Source organism: Gossypium arboreum, chromosome 11, assembly GCF_025698485.1.
Source record: "Gossypium arboreum isolate Shixiya-1 chromosome 11, ASM2569848v2, whole genome shotgun sequence".
Lineage (NCBI taxonomy): Eukaryota > Viridiplantae > Streptophyta > Magnoliopsida > Malvales > Malvaceae > Gossypium > Gossypium arboreum.
Window position 1 is genome coordinate 27,578,144 of NC_069080.1, and position 21,529 is coordinate 27,599,672.

The following is a 21,529-nucleotide window of genomic DNA, read 5'->3' on the forward strand; positions in this document are numbered from 1 at the left end:
TCGCAAAATCTTGACGCCAAGTCTTTCCAGATCGAATCTTTTCTCTACTAAGTTGATTATACCACCGGAGAGTCGACCTGTTAGACTATCTTGAAAGCAATGTATGAGTAGTTTATCCTCGTTCACATAACCGGTCATTTTTCGACAAAACATGACCAAATGCGCCTTTGGACATCTTGTCCCATCATACTTCTCAAAATCGGTACTTTAAACTTTGGGGCAAAATCAGATCGGGTACCAAACTGAGCTCTTTGGCACCTAGTGCGGAGAAGACTTGATTGCCTTCTATAGCTTTGAGTCTTTCCTCTAGACTCCTATATTTTGCGTCATGGTTATCCGATTTCAACTTGGCTACCTCTCTTTGGGTCATCCAGATCTGGAACTAGTGGATCGCAGGACTAGCCCCTGGGTTTGACGCGAATATTCCTTCCCCCAAATTAGCGGGTGGAGCAGGTGGCATAGGTCGATGTTCCAAGCCAGTGGGTTCCCCTTGAGTGCACCCTCTTTGTGTTGTATATGCGAATGGTGGAGTGAATCCTGGGGGATAGAGTGGATCCTGATCGTGGTGAATTCTTGATCGAGATTCTTCAATGTCAAGGCTCCGCATGGGTCCTTTCCCTTTAACTAGAGCTGACATCATCTCCATCATTTTGGCCATTTGATCTCTTTGCTCGAGTGATTCTTCTCGAGATCTCATCATTAGGTCTCTCGTCTCTTGTTGTGATTTGGCCAGTTGCTCTTGTAATTCTTTTTGAGTCCTTTCCATCCTTTCAATTCTCTCATTGAATTCACTTCCATCACTCTAGCTTGTCGGTAGCGTTTTATCTTGATGACGTGGTTCCGATCTTGTGGTATTACAACTGCGAATCATATATTTTGTCTTCAGCGACCGAGTATGGGATATGCAATGTATGGATGAATGCATGAATGAATGTACGAATGTCAAAATGTTAACATGTCAATTATGCAAAAATTGGTGTTAATTTCAAGGTAGCCCCATATTTAGGCATTTCATTGATCAACATAGCCTATTACACAAAGTTTCCATTTTTCAATGGTTACACAAATTTCCTAGCCACATTGCCTTGTTTCTTCACTTGCTCTAAAAACTCTGATATGTTCGATCTTTGGCTCGGAGGGAATTGGTAACTGAGAACTTCGGCTTCATCTGATAATTGAACAACTTGCATAGCCGCTTTGCGAATTTCATTGATCAAGAAGCCGAGTTGCATTTCCTTTTCCTTGAGAGTTCCTTCATACGCGTGAATGTCCCTATCGTATTACTCACTCTTTTCTTCTAGAGCCTTGAAGGTTATCTAATTGTTGTTGATGAGATTGCAGCATATTTTCTAGATCTCGTGTTTTCCTTTTTAATTCTTGATGTTCGACCGACTTTTCGCCAATTCTGCGATGCTATTTCATACTCGGTGTTCTTCCTTCTTAACTCTATCAAAGCGCTGTGACCTTTTCCTCCTCTTTCTTTGCTTTTCCTTTCCAAAACTCCATTCCTCCCTTGATATTGCTAATTTCTTCCTTCCATTCTCTCTTTGTCGACTTGCCCAACCCGCTATTCTTTATAGTGTTTCTTAATTTCTTATTTTCCAAATGAAGGTCCCTTAAGTCATTTCTCACAATCTCGGCTTCTCTTTGTACCTTTTCGATTCGGATCTTTCAACCTGAATTTCAATCTTGAGTTGATAGTTTTCTTCTTGAAGGGCACTAAGGTCTCGAGACATCTTGGCCTTTTCTCGCTCAATTCTTGTCTTGCCATTTCTAGCTCAGACGGCATTTCCTTGAGAAAGGATTCGGATGGGGTGGTTTGTTGTCGAGATTTCTTGACTATTCACCCGTTGCTTCCTCCATACGTTGTAATCTTGGGTAAGGGTATCAGCATACAAGGCTAATTCCATGAAATGAATTTCCTTCCAAGATTTTGCGGTGTCTCGGACTCTCTTCATATATCCTTCACCCGTGAAAGTGAACTCGAATCGTGCTAATCCTCCATTATGGGAGGAATTGTCGCGAAAAAAATTGCCTTTGGACCAATAGCGGAGCATATCCAACTCCTCCCCATAACCCAATTAAAGGTACCCAATCTTGGCTTCCACATTTGTATAGCGACCTTGAAGGACGGATCGTGGTGCTCTCCATGTTATATCCTCTGCGAAAGTTACGAAGGCGATACCCAATGTTGCTCATAACTTCCTTGGCCATTTTTCTTGAGGAAAGCTTCTAGCGGGAGAATGTTTTAGAAAACATATGGAATGGAGTGCGCTCTACCTTCCGAAGTGACTTAAAATCAAACATTGAGCAAGCTACAAGATCCGATAAATCGTCCCTCCCTTTCTTCGACAACTACTCGGGGACGAAGGTCTCGGCTAGGATGGTTGGGACGGGGTTGATTCCTTGTTTTAACCTTTCGAAGAAATCAACTCGCCACTTCGAGATGTCCGAGAATCTTTGGGAAAATAACCGGACCATAAATGGCCAGCGAATAGATTTACCCTTTTCAGCGTGTCGGGATGGTTGAGTCAAATCTCGTAGGGAGGACCATGGAATGCAAATGGTTTCGTTCTTCTTCTTCATCATTTTTCAGCCCATGCATCGGTCATGTCTCGGTCTTACTAACTTTTTCTTGAAGGTCATCGGCTTAGGCTCCTTCACATATATTTTGCCGAATTGTACATTGTCGATGCGGAGTAAAGCAAGATACTCTTCTATGGTTGAGTCATGTCTTCTTGATTGAAGGTGAAACAACGATAAGTGGGTCCCAGAACCGAACCATGGCTTGAATCAACTGTTCGTCTACGGATGGTGATCGGTGAGCTATATCTCCATACTTCTCGGTGAAAACGTCTCTAGTGTCCGAATCCCATCGATTCCAAATTGAACCAAGTCCTCAAAGTTATTTTGGCGAACATTTACAGTTATATGTTCGGACAAATTGGCGACACACCCTTTCACTAGACTATCCCCTTTTCTCTCGAGTTTTAGAGACCGATCCGAACCACGGCATTCTTCTCGGTTATTTGTGTAATTGACTCCTCCATCGAAACCCGTTTTTGGCAACCAACCTTTAATCAACACCTTCCTAATATGATGCCTATGATGCATGATGAAAATAAAACAAACAAACTTGGTTAGTAAACACAACAAATATAATTTAAAAACAAACTAAACTACCCAATCCAATTATTTTGCATAAGCAAGTGTAAATGAAAGGAAAAGGCATTTTCCCGTGTACTTATTTTGGTGACTATAAGCGGACGAGAGGTTCGGCATGGCTCTAATTGGATAGCTCGTATGGTTCATTATATGCGTCTCGGTTCTAGAGCAATTTTCGAATTGCTCGTACTATCATCTGCTAAGATTAGCACGAAGCCTCGGTCATAACCCATCACAAGCTCACGAGTTCAATTCGAGGATTACATTTATTTATACCTATGCGGAGGGACAAGTTAACTCACGAAAGCATAAGTCATATGTAACCAAAGTATTCACTAGCTTTGTCGGAGGGACGAGTTAACTCACGAAGGCGTAGCGTTTACTTTCACTTAAGCGGACGGGGCCGGGTAAAGAGCTCATGTTATGCGACAAAAATGCACGTGCGGTGTGTGGGGAGAAACTTGCAAACCTTTACGTTTTATTTAAAAACTAAACCAAACTAAAATCACAAAATTTAAAGTGAAAAACAACCAGATAAAACAAGTTAGAATATATACAACACGATGCAAATGCATGATTTTTTGAAAACAAAAATTTGAAGATCACGACTAAATGTTAATTTGAACAAGGAACTTTGAAAATTTTGACAACGCGAGTTTAATTCGACTCGACTCTCAAAAGGGTCCCCAGTGAGTCGCCCGGTATGCGACGTAAAAAAATTTTTTCGATTACGCTAATTATCTTGATTTATTAAACATTTGAAAACCAACTTTCGATTTTATTAATAAAGGAGTCGCCACCGATCTTTTTTCAAGGTGTGACCGGACACCTAATAAATCATCCTTTTAGAAAAGAAAACTTATTCTTGCACAAAAATGAAGGCGAATTTAGGTCTACGTCAAAAGCCAAAGTAAAGTTGGGTTCGAGTCGATTCTGTGCGAGGAAGGTATTAGCACCTCGCGACGCCCAAAATTGGTATCTTATTAAACAAGTATTGTCTTAATTTTCAAAATTGCAAGTTCAAAGTAACATTGAATCGTGATTCGATCAAAACGAGAAATTTCAAGTTTCGTTTTCTTTTGAGAAGGACGTACCGTTTTAACACGAGTCGATTGATATTCACCCAACATAGCGATGAAATCGATGACTTAATATTAAATCGGCATGTTGCCTTATTTATTGAAATTAAAATTATGAGTAAAACATTATTTAAAATAAGAATTAAGTAAATAATACAAAACAACGATGCAATTAATAATGAAATGTTAAACCGAGAATATTAAAACAACAATATTAATATTTACAAAAAAATAGAAATGATGCACTACCAATATAATAAGAAAAATAATATATTCATAATGACAATAGAAAATAACAATATATACATAAAACATACATATACATATATATATATATATATATACATGACATACCAAAATGAAAATATACAACATATATTAGAAATATTAATAATGAAAAATATATTTTATATATATATATGCTAACGACACTACATGAATATGTACTTATATGTATTAAAATATCTACATATATAATGGACATGTACTAATAATGATAATAAGAGTAATAATAAAAGGCATATATACCAAATAATACATAATAATTTAAAACAAAATAGTAAGTAACAATAGAGAAAAATGATAAGTATAATAATAAATATAACGATATATGAAAATAATACTATATAAAGAAAAGAATATATATACTCCTATAATAAAATATGTGTACTAATATTAATAATAAATATAATAGGGATAAAATAAATATAATAATATATACATGATATGGTATTAAAAATACATATATATATAATAGTATTTTGAGTATGTACATGAGACAATATAAAATATATACATGGAAATATACAAGAAGTATACAACTAATAACATTAAGAATATATATATATAATATAAATATAATATATACAATATACACATATGATAAAAAGCTAATAATATGTACATGTATACCTACATACACATTAAGTAAAAGTACTAATGCTAACAATATTAATAATAAATATAATAATAGATATATATGCATATAATAGTAAGAAACGAAACATAAAGAAAATATATATATAAATAGCTAAATATAATATAATAATAACAATATATAAAAATAATAGTGATAACAATATTACATATATAACATGATTAATATTTAAAGCTAAATTAAGTAGCAAAATAATATGAAATCCAAGGTAAATCTGAAAATAAATGAAAAAGAAGAGAGAGGAAGAGAGAAGGGGGGGAAAGAAATCCGGCCAAGGGGGGCGGTCACGATCGATCGTCACCGCAAATCACCGACCACATCGACCACCACCGTGGGCGGTGGCGGAAAAAATAAATAATTTTTTAACAATATATGTATATATAAAGAAAGAAAAAAACAACACAAAAAAAAAGAAAAAGATTCGAAAGAAGAGGAAAAAAGAAAAAATGCAACCTTTTATTGATGTTTCTTTTGTGTTCAAAATTTGAAGGATTTTGTGTTTTTTTCTTCTTCAATCTTTGTAAAATCCTCCCTTCTTCCTCTTTTATATGATTTTTGAATGGCTTTTATAGCCATCTTTTACATGATTTTCTATTTTTTTTCTATTTTGTAGGTGGTGGTGGTAGACAATGGGAGGAAAAATGGGGCAAGTGGGAAAGTGGTTAGGTGGCTAGGTTTTTTATCTTTTTTGTTAGGTTTTCTTTTTCTTCTTTTTTTTGGGGGTTAGGTTTTTTGGGGTAAGTTTTTCTTTTCTTTTTTTTTTTCTTTGTTTTTTTTTTTGGGTTAGGTTTTTTTTGGGGGGCTTAATGGGCTTTTGAATTGGGTTTGGGTAGATGTAAATGGGTCATGGGTTAAGGGTTTTAGTGGGTTTAGAGGTTTGGTTGGGTTTTCATATAATTGGGCTCGGGCAATTTGGGCTTCTACATATACTTTCCATGATCGGATGAAGTCTATTCACTATATTTTTAGTGATAATTTTATATAAAATCGTACATAAATTGATTGACCGAAACTGAGAAATGATCTTAGATCCTTGAATCTTCGGAATCAACACAATCAAAGTTTTGTTAATCTTTCGATCTATCCTATGCCCTTCAAGAACCTTCCGAAGCATCGAACAAACAAATTCCCTAATAATATCCCATTGTGACTGATAAAACTTCGCATGATAACCATCAATACCCGGTGCTTTCAGATGTGCCATACTAAATACTGCTGTCTTATTTCTTCATCGCTAGCCACTACTAACAAAATTTCTCGGTCATAGATAGAAATAACAAGCATACCTCTGCACGAAAACGTCCCTATTACAGGTGTCTCTGCTTTGTAAAGATTTTTGGAAAAAACTCAACTGCATGTTGTTTTAACACTTCATCATCGAAACACCATCGCCCCTCATCTATTTTAAGGCCCTCAACTTTGTTAGCTCTCCGTCTCGCCATCGTTCGACCATGAAAATACTTTGTGTTTCTATCATCATTCTCTAACCAAGCAGTACGTGACTTTTGGAACCAAAGAAGTTCCTCATGATTTAACAAATCATCAATTTCTCCTCGTATTTTAGCCTCGCTTGAGACCAAGTGTGATGATCGCCTAACCTCCAAAATCCTTTGAACTCTACTAAGCTCCGACACCAGGTCTTTCTTTCGAGTATAAATGTTCCCATAGACCTTATTCCAGTTCTGTAACACCGCTATGAGTTGATCCAAATTCGAATCTACCTCAAGATCACTCCTCGAATGTGTGTTAAGAATGTACCTAAATTCTAAATGAAGTAGCCAACTTGCAAAAAATCTGAACGGTCGTTGACCACCACATTATTGTCTGATCTAAAAGCCACTAAGATCGGTCGTAAGATTTTAATCTCTGTAGATGTCGAACTGAATAGTTTGGTGCAAAATCCTTCCATTTCGAATTGCATAGAGCCTTATCCAAACGCTGAAACAAATTCCCTCTATTCCATGTGAATCAAGGCCCCCAAAACCCCATATCCTAGAGTCTATGATTGAAAACAACACCTTGAAATAAATCACAACTAAATACCACACGAGCTGCACCTTCTTTCCTGTTCGAACTATCCAAAATCGAATTAAAATCACTCGCTATAAGCCAAGGCTCATTAACAGATTCAACAATTAGGTCCAGAACCTTAGCTTGAGGACTCGTGTAAACTGCTGAACACATGAAACTAGTCGCTCCTTTCTTGCTACAAACTCTTATGTGGATCACTTGAGCATGTAGATGGATGGTTTCCATATGTATGTTATCATTCCATAAAAGTCAAATACCCCTAACAAAACCAATAGATTCAATTCGAAATGAATTTTGATATCCCAGTCTCCCAATTCTATCATCAGCTTTATTTCCACTGATCTGGGTTTCCACAAGACAAAATAAATCAATATTAAAATCTCGCATGTATTCCCTCACAAAATTATGAAACCTAGGATCACCAGTACGCATGCAATTCCAAAACATTAGTCTTGTGTCCATAAAAAAATATAATGGTAACAAGTCAACGAAAAACAAATCAAATTAGCAGTTAACTTCTGCTTGCCCGCCCACTGTTTCAGCCAAATCCTCAACCACCATTGCTTCTTCACTAGCTTGTTTTCTCAGCTTGTTGTCGTGCTTAATGTTATCAATAATCTCTCTCATGACTGTTCCGAGCTCTACCAAGGACTATTCTGAACCCCTGAACTCCATTTCTGGCGGTCTTGTTTGCGCCAACTCATCCATTAGTGTCGACCTCTGATCCATGCTTTCACTGACCATGCTTGACTCACCGAAGTTGAAGTTTACAGAATCGACCCCAAGCCCCGAAGTAGTCTGCCTTGCCTGAATAATTCTCACTGCTTTGTTCTTTCTACCATCTAAAAGGGCCTTGATTTGGACAGCCTGAAATCCAAATGGGTTCTCACCAGCCAATTCTAAAACCTTACCCATTTTTGCCCCATCATTCAAACCTTTTCGGCATTTCCCTAACAATAGCCCACCAGAGTTAGTAATGGGTTTCAAAACTTTAAGACTCACTTTTGGCCCACTTCTTCTTTGGTTTCACTTAGAGCAACAAAATGAATTGCATCACTTTGGACTTGCAACCATGTGGATATGATTTTCGCATCTAAAAAATATAAGATTGTAAAGTACTATAAATAAATGTGATTTCTCTACTTTTAAATTATTCTAAAATTGTTATTTTTCATAAGATTATTTTCATTTTTTTTTTGCAGTAAAATATATTTGGTTGTGTGTAATTTGTTGAACTTAAATCCCTCTAAGTTTTTTTTTGGAATTAAAACTTATAAATCTTTAGTATAATAATTTGCTCTCTTCTACTCCATACGCACAATAGATATAAAATCTGCTAGAATAGATGACTCTATACGCACAGCAGATATAAGATGTGCTAGAATAGATGATGACTAGAATAGATGATGATTGATGCGACCAAGGGCGAAGCTGGGGGGAGGGGGGAGCTGGCATGGGCCCCGCCCCCCTTAAAATGTAAATTTATTCTTTTGGTCTTTAAAATTTTTTAAAAATTTTAAATTAATAAATATAAAATTATACTTTGGCACTCTTAAAATTATAAAAATTTGATTTAATCCTTTACAAATTATAAAAATATAAACTATAAAAAAATAAAATTTTATCTGACCCCCTTTAAATATTTATTCTAAATTTGCCCCTGAATGCGATAAAACTAATTGGTTTGGATCTGGAGGGAAAAGCAAGTGTGGGTTGGTGATAGCTGAGACGCCAAGATGTTGGTCACCTATGCGTGAATATTGACATGGGCGATTTCAACCATAGTTTCGAAAAGGTTAAGAACATGATAATTTTTACATGTGATTGAAAATTGTTTTCATTTGTTAATTGATGTTTGCTTTATTAGTAAGAGGTTGGTATTAAAGTTTCTTCAAAAGTATATATGAGTAGCCAAAGTTAATATCTTTTTAGAGTAATTATTATTACTAAAATTATATATTCATAATTTACTAAAATAATCTTAAATAAGAAATTAGAGAATGAATTTAAATTAATCAATTAATGCTGCAACTTTTTGTTTACTTGTATCTAAATTATAAATATATTTATTCTTTAAATTCCAAAAACTAATTTTAGTATCACTATAAAATCCATATATATTTCTATTGGTTTATAAGGATTGTTATATATTATATTCAATAGTATCGATGATATAAAAATTTGATTTAATTAAAATAATGAAAATTATCATAGAATGATACTATATATATATATATATATATATATCCATTATAACTCTAAATCAAAATAAAAGTTGGTAACTATGGTTTTCAATATATTGCTAATTATGACTTCAGCTTTTTAATACATTTTAATTAATATCTTTTTATTTATTCATTTATTTTAAATAATTTTATTATAAATTTTGATTATATTTATCTTTTTAAAATAATTAATGTACTTGACACATTCAAATCTATGCCCATCAATTAAGACTCAATCGATTAATTCTTATTATTAACAGTGATTTTTTTCTCAATTACCTACCAATATTTAATGCATTTTTCATATTATCCATAATTATGACTTTTGCAATTGATTACTTATATTTAATATTTATTGCAAATTTTTACTATTATATATAAATATAAATATAAATATAGATATAGATATATAGATTAATAATAAAAAGTAAATATATATAATATTTTTCACAAAATATTTAATTTGTGATTATTAAGTTATAAAATATTTTTATATTATCTAAAATACTTCTATTAACTCTTAAAGTTGTTTTAAGAGTTGGTTTTATATAATATAAAGATTAATAAATTGCATGGGAAGTTTGCCGCATAGGCTGACCAATCATGTGGATTGGAATTAGAATTTTTAGGTCACAGGTTAATTTCGATTTAGGTCCTTCATAATTTGATAGTCTTATGCTTTAGTCCTCATTTACTTCAATTTAATATTTTATAATTCAGTTTGATCTTAAATTCATTCAATTTATAATTCCTGGATTTTTTTTAAATTCAATTATGTTTATCTATCTATCTATCTATCTATCTATATTTTTATGTTTGAATTGTTTTTCATATGGTTGTAATTAGTGATTAATTATTTTATTAAACTTTTAAATGTATTAATAAATTTATACACACATGAAACTTGTGCATCACACTGGAAAGAAAATTAGTTATCAAATATTTAAAAGTTAAAAATATAAATTATTTATAAGTTCTAAAACATTAAATTTTTAAAAATAAAATTAAAAATTAAAAATATATTTTAGATAGATGATTAAAAGTACAAAAAAAACATAGAATCTATAACGTTGTTTGATAAAATAAAAAATAGGGTTAAAATGAATGTTATAAATATTGAATTTATATTATAAACCTAATTTTATATTAGTAAAATTAAAAGTTAATTGCATTATACATCTCAAACTATAATTTTTATTCAAATTGATCCTAAACTTTAAAATATTTTAATTACATCTCTAAACTATCGAGATTATATCAATATGATCCTTCCATTACTAAAATCATCAATTTTACTGTTAAATGAGATATCAAATTTTATATGATATAGTTTAAAATGAAGAGTTAAAAGAAATAAATATTGAAAAATGGGTGTTGTAAAAATTTTAGTTTTAAGATTTTCGAAATTTTTGCAAAAGCTTTATTGTCCACTCTCTTTTTTGTTTTAGGATGTTTGGTGTAATTGACTCTAAAAGTAAATGTTAAATATAATAATGCATTTCCTAAATATAATTAATATGAGAGGGTGAGGAAGAACCTAGCAGTCACTAATGGCTGTTTGTTGCATGGGGGTGGTCAAGAGACAATTCTTCATGTTTTCCGTGACTTCTTTGCGATCAAGGTATGGAGACTGGTTATTTCACCACATTTGCTCTCCTATTTTTTTTTTTTTATGTTGATTTGCTGAATTGGGTGATTGCAAATTTGAGTGGTGAATTTGGTGATAATGAATTTAATGTTCCAAAATTTGTTGTCTTGTGTTGGATATTATGGAAGAATAGAAATTGTTTTATTTTTCAGCAAATCACAAGTAGCCCTAAGGAGATTATAGGGAGGGCAGATTGTTTTGTTGCTAATATTAGGGAGGCCATGACAAAAGGTGATTTAGTGAATGGGAGTCCGAGTCATGGTTGGGAAAAGATTAATGTTGATGGGTCCACAAGTATGGTTGATAATTGGTCGGCAGTTGGAGGAGTTATACAAGACTCATTGGCAAATTAGAAGGAAGGCTTCAGGAAACAATTGGGTAGATGTTCTATTTTCAACACTGAATTATGGGCTATTCTTTGTGGACTTGAGGTTGCTAGGCTAAGAAATTATAGGAAAGTCATCGTGCAAAGTGATTGTTTGGAGGCAGTGAAGTGTCTTATGGATAGATCTGGGGACAGTCATTTGATGACATTGGTACGAAAGATTATTGCAGTTAACAGGTGCTTTCAAATGGTGAAGTTCTAGTTCATTCCAATAGAGGGGAATATGGTTGCTGATTGGATAAATAAAACTTGTCCGAGAGGGCATTTTGAGCTCAAGATTATTGATTTTCCTATGTTTCAAGTTAAAAAACTATTGTTAAAAGTGTAAACTCTAAATTATATAGATTTTTTATAGTTGTTTGTATCACCTTTTTACTTAGAATTTATATTAATCGCGAGTATTTGAATATTTAATTGGGTGATTTTTGTCATATTAAAACAGTGGGCATAATTTTAGTAAAGTATGCAATTTTATGAGTTTATGTATTAATTTTGCATAATTTAACTACCGTATGTTGCATGCTAATATTTGTGCTCAAATTGTTGTAGTGGGACCATGAATTAACAAGTATGGGAGCTAATTAATATCACATGGACACAAGTTAATTTTACTCCATGTGGATGATAAGCTCATTAAATTGGATTCACAAATCCAATTCAACCCAATTTGAAAGATAGTTGCTGAAAAGACTGAAGTTTGCTCTCAATTGGGTTGTCAAAACCATCCAGTAAGGGGGAGGATGACCCAAATTCGACAAAGCTATCAAGAGCAGCTAAAATCAGCTTTGGGAAATTTAATTTGGAGGTCTTTGCACTTGTGAAAGAATCAGAAATCAACTCCCAACTAATACCTAAGGAACCGTCCAACCCTTTGCATGATTCACACATGAAATCAAGCATGAATCAATCAACCATCAACCTTGCTATCCACTTCAAGGCCGGCCAAGAAAAAGAGAGAACCAAGGGATCTTCAAGCTATTTTTAGCAAACTCCTATGCCATCCTTCTACTATAAATATCAACCCTCACTTCTCATTCCATCATCCCTCATCACTCATTCATCTCTCAATTCACATTCCTCTCATATTTTATTCCCTCTCTTCCATGCATAAGCCTTCTCATTTCCCCATCTCCTTTAGCTAGCATTTTCCCTTGAGGAAAACCACTCTTGGTCGGCTACCTTGAGAAGCATTTTGCAATCACAAGAATTGAAGAAAGCCACCATGATCTATATTCGAAGAATTGCTAAAATCATCAAGAGTTTCTTCCTCCTTAAACTTATTTTTATTCAAAACGTTTGCAAATTTTTTTGATGTTTTTCCATTGACAATGATGACGTAATTTTGTTCTAGATAGAATGATTATATTAATTTGATAAAGTTCATTTGATTCATGCTTATGATGTTTTATACCTCAATTGTTCATGCTTCCAATTAAAACCATTATGTATTTCATGCATTAAAATATGTCTGAATGCATTAGAATTAGTCAATCCTAATTAGATGATAACTAATGGACACGATATTGGAAGATGCATGCTTAATTTATATCCTAATCAAAATAAATTAGAGGTTCGTAATAGACTAAAAGAACTTATTACCTTGCATAACGTTAGGTTTATATGATTAAATTGTTTCAAACCTAAGATGTCCCTATTACTTCACATAAATTCTAAGGAATTCTTAGTTAAATTATGACATTGGTTTATGTATATTTTTCTAAGTAAAAGATTCAATTGAACTTATATGAGATTCCCAGTTAATGAAGGGTCGAGTTGCTATGGAATATTTTTTGAACATTGTTAAGCATGATGGAAAATGAATTGAGTCAAATATTGTAATTATTCTAGCTTATTCATGTTATTGTTGTTAATTCGTGAAAACCACTGCTAAACCATCACCTTGCATTTCATTTCTTTTGCATTTAGATTAACTTGCATTTAGTTAATTAATTTAATTTAACACCTATCACTCAAAATTATTGTGTTTTTCTTAACCAATTTGTGAATAGTAATTTTTATAAGTATCGATTTAAATACAATCCATGTGGAGACTATAACTCTTATACTTACTTATTACTTGATAACGACTGTATATACTTGCACAAATCTACACGTTACAAGAAAATAAATTGAGTGATTCTAAGATTTTTAAGTTTTCTTTTATTTTAAAAATAAATTATTGTGCTATAAATTGATTGAGCAAGTCATCATGGTCAAAGGACCAATATATACAGTAGTATATCAACAATATCTAAAACTTTTCTTGAATATAATTCAATTTTAAAGATTTAGTTGATATTTTGACAGTTTACATGTTTTCTAGTCGGTAGAATAGCTCACTATATAGTTTTTTTTTAAATAAAAATTATTTATTTAAAAACAAATTTGTAAAAGTAATTTCTATATCAAACAATTCCCCAATGTTGCCATATCTAACGGCATCTTTCGATGTTTGGAAACTTTGTTAATTATTACTTTTAATAGTTTCGTTGGTTTGTTTCACCCTTTGGTATTCGTGGCATAAGTGTAATAATTTTATTATATTTGATAAATTATTAAAATAGGTAAATATTTTATTCGTAAAAATATATAAATGTTATATATTATTTCTATGTTAAGATGTTTTCAATAGTTTTGCAAAATAAATATTGATTTAATGATTACTTAAAATTTAATTAATATTAAGTTATATTTAGAGTGTATATAATGCAGAAGACAATTACATTAGTAATAATTCATAGGTAACTCACCAAGCCATAAATGAGCAAATGTGTCATGTTAAAACTATTTTGTCTACAAGCCCTTCAGTATTAAAGTTAGATTAACTTCTATATTAGAGACTTAAGATGTAGTTGTCTACATTCACAATACATTGGATTGGACCCAAGTTGAAATAATCTTAGATTCATTTATAGATAATTCACATGTGATGTTTATTGTGTGATTTACTTTCATGTTCCAAAACCTAAGAATTTGGAGCATAACAATGCCACATACTTATGAGATGAATCCCACCAGTAGACCTATTCATGGGTCGGCCCACCCGGCCTGACTCGAAAGTCCGCCCGAAATGTGAAAGGGTTTGGGTAAAAATATAGGCCTGGAAAATGAGTTTGGACAAAAAAATAAAACACGTTTAAAAAAGGGGTTGGGCCTTGGGTAAGGCATTTTTGGCCCGGGCCCAGCCTGAATTCACTAAAAGACAAAAAAATCTATTTTTATTTTTATTTTTAATATTATTTTCTTATTATTTTCTCCCTATTGTGCTACCATTTTACTATTATGTTTCTACTTTAGCTATTGTATAAAACTTATTTTATTGTTAATTTTGTTATTATTTTAGAGGCATTTGCTTGTTAAGTTGCATCAATCTTAGTGTTATTTAAGTATACATATTTTTAAAATTTATTTTCAATTTTTTGGGAAATATTTATTTTGATGTTTTTAGTATTTTTGATGTATTATATATATTTTAAAATTATATGAAAAATAATATAAAAATTAATATGGGTGGGCCGAGTTAGGTTCGAGTTTTAACGTTTTTATCCAGGTCGGGCTTGGGCAAAATTTTAGGCCCATTTTTTTGGCCTGGGCCTAGCAAAAGGGCCTAAAGTTTTAGTTGAGCTCGACCTGAACCTGACCCAGCCCGGTGTAACACCCCTAACCTGTATCCGTCGCCGAAATAGGGTTACAAGGCATTACGGATCAAAGCACAACATATTATACGTCAAAACCATTTTTATTTTTGAAAAACGGTCGACTTTTATTTTAAAATCGAAAATGGGGTTCGACTTTAAAAAGAAATATGGAGTCGCCACCAATCCTTTTTGTTTAGGTGTGACCGGATCACCTATAAAACATTTTATTTTATTAAAATATTGATTTTGACCTACGAAATTCAAGAAAACGAGTTCGGGAGTCGGTTACGTGCGAGGAAAGATTAGCACCCTTGCAACGCCCAAAATCGGTACCTTATTGATTAATTAATGCCCTAATGTCGAAAATTTGAAAAGATTTTAAAATACAATCCCTTTAAAAAATGTTTGGATAACTCGAAGTGGATATCATGATTCCCTTATTCCAAAGAAATAAAATATCATATCCAGCACGTTAGGATACGACATTTCAAATCCTTGATACCAAGATCATCTCATGATTTTCAAAATTAATGCATTGAAATTTTAAAAGGATATTCGATTATTTGGTCAAACGGTAAATCGAAACCCAGCACATTAGGGCACGATTTCTCGAATTTCCAAACACGAAATATTACTTTGTTTTGAGGACTTTTGAATAATGATAAGTGTGATAATTAAATGAAATGTATTTTAATTTAAAACGATGATTTGTGAATAAAACTATCGCGCTAATAAATAATAAGGACATAAATACACTAATAAAACCAATTCGTAATGAACAATCAAAGAAGGAGGTAAAGTAAAATGTAAAACAGCATGAATAATGACAATTACAATAATAATGATGACAAACAAAAAGTGATAAAATCCAAATTTTGGGGTGATAAATAAATAAATTGAAGGGCATAATAAAAGAAACTATAGAAGAAACCGAATGTAAAAATAAAATAAAAGCAATGTTAAGAAAATAAATAACTTTCATTGAAACATTTGATTAAAATTAAATAAAGAAATTAAATACAATGCGTGAAACAGTAAAAAAAATAATAAAAATTTGAAATCTCATAAACTAAGGATCGAATTGAAAATAAAAGGTTTTTAAGGCTTAAATTATAATAAAACAAGAGCAAAAGGTCAAAATTGAATTTTAAATACAAAAATATGGGGTGAAAAGGAAATAAACAAGCCAAAAATAAAGAGTAAAATAAGAAGTACAAAAAAGAACTAAAATTCGAAAATAAAAGAAAACTAGTATTAAACAAATAAATAAATAAGTATGGTATAAGACAACTCAAAAATAAAATTAATAAAATGAGGATGATATTAATAATAATAATGATAATAAAATCTAAAGTTTTAAAATTATATAAAAGATGTAAATATATAAGTAATAATAAGATAAAATAAAATAAATGTATTAAAAAATAATACGTAAATAACTATATCATCATCATCATCATCATCATCATCATCATCATCATAATAATAATAATAATAATAATAATAATAATAATAGAAAATGAGGAATAATAATAAAAACCATAATATAAATAATAAATAAAAACAAAAATAGAAATGGTAATAATAATAATAATAATAATAATAAATATAAGTAATAGTAATAATAAGAGTATTAATAATAAATAGTAATAATAATAAAATTAATAATAAAAAAATTTGATTAATTTTAATAACAAAATGGTGAAATAACTAAAAAAAGGCGACTAAATTAAATTTTAAAACAGAGATTTGGGGCAAATTTGAAATAAAAAAGAAAGGGGGAGACCACATTGAAAGGCACGGATAACATGGAAGGACCAAATGGGTAAATATTCCCACCCTTCAAAACACTGCACTTCATACGGGACTAATTTGAAGACTGTAATAAATTATAAGGCACAAATTAAAAAAAATAAGAAAACTTAATTGCGAAATGAAAAAAGGCGGAAGGACTTATTGGGAAAATAGCCCATCAGAACAAAAAGGCGAGGATTCTCGCATGATTTTCGCATTGGGCGTTTGCATCATACCACTTGGGAAACGGGGGTTGCAGCGGCTTCAAGTAGAAAGGGGACACTACATGTGCGTCGAATATGTTCTGGTACAACTCCCTATACGTCATGGGTATAGGCGTGAACTATAGCCTTTCTGTGTTCGTCCTCGTATTGGATTCTTGTCTCGCGGTGCTTTATTGATTGGTGGTTACCGTCTTCGATTAGTTTACAATGAGTGACTTGGAATGACCTTTGCTATATGTGCTCGTGTTGTTCACTTCGTTCTCTCTTTTCCTCGGGGCTGACCTCTTGGTTTTTTAAAATTCATTTTCTCATGGTTTCTGAAAAAAAAAGGGAAAAGGGGAGGGGGTTTCTCTCTGGAGTCTCCTTCTCTGGCGATCGGACCATCGTCGGTCTGTCGTCAGCGACCACCGTACACGGTGGTCAGAGGCACGAAATCGACCCCTTTTCAATCCGTTTTCCTTCCCCGACCCAAATCTGGGTTTAAAATAACTAAAAACGCTCTAAAGAATCGAAGAGAGCTAAGGGAATCCTTCGATTTTGACTTCCCTGACCCAAAAAAGGTAAGACCAATCGTACTTTTTTTTAAATATGTATATTCGCACACTATATTCTGGATAAACTCGTAAAAAAGAAATGTATAACAAACGAAAGACCACCTTTTCTGTTAAATATTATTTAGGTTTTTGATTGATTGCTTTATGCGCGTAAAAAAAATACATAAATTATTACATGGATTTTATAGTCGAAAACAAATACAACCCTTGTTCTCTTCGTTTTTGTTCTTTTGTGTTACTGTTTCTTTGCTGTTGTTGTCCCGTGTCTATGTAGGTACGGAGGCCAGATGGCATGGAGGCACGCGGTGGTGGTACAGAGAGTACGACGATGACGTGGCACTGGAAGTTAGGGGTTGCGGCGCACATAGGGTTAGGGTTCCCTAGGTTGGCTGAAATTGTTTTAGTTTTTGGGTCGTTTGGGCCTTGTAATTTTAGGCTAGGGTTCATTTCATTTTGGGCCATATTGGGCCAATTAGATTTGGGGTTGTAATGGACTTTGACTTGGACTATTAAAATTTTGGTTTTATTTATTTTATTTGTTTTCTGTTGGGCCAAAATTGGCCTATTACAGCTGCCCTTCTTTGCTCATTGTCGTGTAACAAGAATAGAGCAAATACTTCAAAGAGGGCCAATTTTTCCCGGTCTTGCAGAATCTTGACTTCTTTGGTGCTCTTCTTCTTCAAGTAGTCCTACTGCAACTTCAGGAAGATGAGACTTGTAGCTTCGATTTACTCCAATATAGTTTCAATGAGAAGAGATTTGTAGTTTCGATCTACTCCATTGGAACTTAAAGGAGATATGAATTTGTAACCTTAACCTGCTCCACTGCAACTTCAGGGAGATAAGGTTTGCTATTTTCAGTCTGCTCCACTGTAACTTCAGGGAGATAAGACTTTAACTTTAACCTGCTCCACTGTAACTTCAGGAAGATAAGGTTTGCTGTGATCTACTCTATTGCAACTTAAGATAGATAATATCTGTTTATTTATAACTTTAATCTGTTCCACTGCAACTTCAGGGAAAAGATTCGCTATCTTCAGTTCGCTCCACTACAACTTCAGGGAGATAAGACTTTAACTTCAACCTACTCCACTACAACTTTAGAGAGATAAGGTTTGCTATGATCTGCTCTGCTGAAACTTTAGAGAGATGAGATCTATTTATTTATAGCTTCAAACTGTTCCACTGCAACTTTAGGGAAAAGATTCGCTATCTTTGGTCTGCTCCACTGCAACTTCAGGGAGATAAGACTTTAACTTCAACCTGCCCTACTGCAACTTCAGGGAGATAAGGTTTAGTGGCTTCAATCTGCTTCACTGCAACTTCGGGGAGATAAGATCCGCCATTATAACTTCAATCCGTCCTACTACAACTTCAGAGGTATGGGATTTGTGGATTCACCCATCTTATTACACCGTCCTGTAGGGAACATGACCTGTAGAATCGATTTCATGGGCTTATATTTATGCCAAATGGTTAGGATGCTATGATCATAATGAACCAAATGCTCCTATTTTGATATGTACAAATGATATTTGCATGAATGCAGAATGTCAATTTTTGAGAGTGATCCCTTTTTAATGCTTAGGTTGTCATCACTCGTTGTTCATCAAGGTTTTATCACCGATGTGCTACCGTGTCTTCTTGTTTAGCCGGTATCTTTGACAGAAAATCTGAAGAAATAGTCACAATTTGGACTATTCTTTTTTCAACGTTTCCAACTTTTGAATCTAGTTAGTTTTGACTAGTGGTCCTGTTTCAGGTCATTGTACTATTTAAAAATTTTCCAAAGTAATATGTCGTGTCTCCACTGATATATTTCGAAAATTAAAGTGCAGTTTCACCATGGTCTAGGACATGCTCGTGTCCCTCAGTCGTGTAGTGCACACGGCCGTATCGCACAACCATGGCTATTTGTCGCAACCCGTGTGCCATCCTGTCTTGGGAAAAAAATGTTTGTCTTATTTTAGCACGGCCATGGACACACTCGTGTTTCCAGCCGTGGAGATCCCACGGCCTAAAGCACGCTTGTGTGCGAGGTCGTGTGTGCCAAAAATACCTGCAGTTAAATTGTAAAACAAATGAAAAAATAAACTAAAATTACTTAGTGGGGATAGTGTTCGGGCTGCCTCCCAAAAAGTGCTTATTTAGAGTCTAAGCTCGTCTTTTCCTTGTGGGTATGTTTAGGAAAGTTCGCGGAGCAGTAGCTCCTCTCCATCGTCTTTAAAATTCTCACCATTATAAAGTTTAAGACGATGTCCATTTACCTTGAAAGTGCCTTGGGATGGGTGACTTACCTCCACTATGCCATATGGAAAGATAGTTTGGACTATGAAAGGACCTGACCATCGTGATTTAAGCTTCCCAGGAAATAATTTGAGCCTTGAGTTGTATAATAAGACAAGATCTCCAACTTCAAATTACTTGTGTTACTTTAAACGAGCATCGTAGCGGCGCTTTGTTGCGTCCTTGTATAATCGTGAGTTCTCATAGGCATTAGCTCACCATTCATCTAACTCATTCAGCTGTATCGGTCTCTTTTTACCTGTAAGTTTAGAGTCAAAGTTTAGAAAATTTTTAGCCTAGAATGCTTTATGTTCTAGTTCAAAAGGTAAATGACAACTTTTTCCATAAACAAGTCTATAAGAAGATGTTCCTATGAGATCTGTTTATTTATAGTTTCAATCTATTTCACTGCAACTTTAGGGAAAAGATTTGCTATCTTCGGTCTGTTCCACTGTAACTTCAGGGAGATAAGACTTTAATTTCAACCTGCTCCACTGCAACTTCGAGATAAGATCCACCATTATAACTTTACTCCGTCCATCTGCAACTTTAGGGGTGTGGGATTTGTGGATTCATCGATCTTGTTACACCGTCCTCTAGGGAGCATGACTTGTAGAATCGATTTCATGGGCTTATATTTATGCCAAATGGTTAGGATGGTATGATCAGAATGAATCAAATGCTCCTATTTTGATATGTACAAATGATATTTGTATGAATACAAAATATAATTTTTCAAGAGTAATCCATTTTTAATGCTTAGGTTGTCATCACTGGTTGTTCATTAAGGTTCTATCACTGATGTGCTACCGTGTCTTCTTGTTTAGCCGGTATCATTGACAGAAAATCTGAAGAAATAGTCACAATTTGGACTATTCTTTTTTCAATGTTTCCAACTTTTGAATCCGGTTAGTTCTAACTAGTGGTAATGTTTCAGGTCCTTGTACTATTTAGAAATTTTCCAGAGTAATATGTCGTGTCTCCGCTGATTTATTTTAAAAATTAAAGTGTAGTTTCACCACAGTCTAGGACACACTCGCGTCCCTCAGCCGTGTGGTGCACACGGCCGTATCACATGGCCATGGCTATTTATCGTAGCCCATGTGCCATCCTATTTTGGGAAAAAAATGTTTGTCCTATTTTAGCACGGCCATGGACAGGCCCGTGTTCCCACCAGTGGAGATCCCACAGCCTAAAGCACGCTCGTGTGTGAGGCCGTATGTACCAAAAATACATACAGTTAAATTGTAAAACAAATGGAAAAACAAACTAAAATTACTTAGTGGGGTTAGTGTTTGGGTTACCTCCCGAAAAGCGCTTATTTAGAGTCTAAGCTCGATTTTACCTTGTGGGTGTGTTTAGGAAAGTTCGTAGAGCCGTAGCTCCTCTCCATTGTCTTTAAAATTCTCACCGTTATAAAGTTTAAGACGATGTCCATTTACCTTGAAAGTGCCTTGGGATGGGTGACTTACCTCCACTGTGCCATATGGAAAGACAGTTTGGAATACGAAAGGACCTGACCATCATGATTTAAGCTTCCCAGGAAATAATTTGAGCCTTGAG

General features: G+C 33.5%; 1 protein-coding gene across 1 annotated transcript; it reads right to left on the reverse strand.

Annotated features, from left to right (window-relative positions):
• Nucleotides 1-6,488: 6,488 nt before the first annotated feature.
• LOC108471970 (uncharacterized) lies at nucleotides 6,489-7,839 on the reverse strand. Its single transcript, XM_017773505.1, has 2 exons — nucleotides 7,739-7,839; nucleotides 6,489-6,939 (listed from the first exon to the last, which is right to left on the reverse strand). Exons 1-2 carry the CDS (start codon nucleotides 7,837-7,839, stop codon nucleotides 6,489-6,491), a joined length of 552 nt encoding a protein of 183 aa, XP_017628994.1.
• Nucleotides 7,840-21,529: the final 13,690 nt, after the last annotated feature.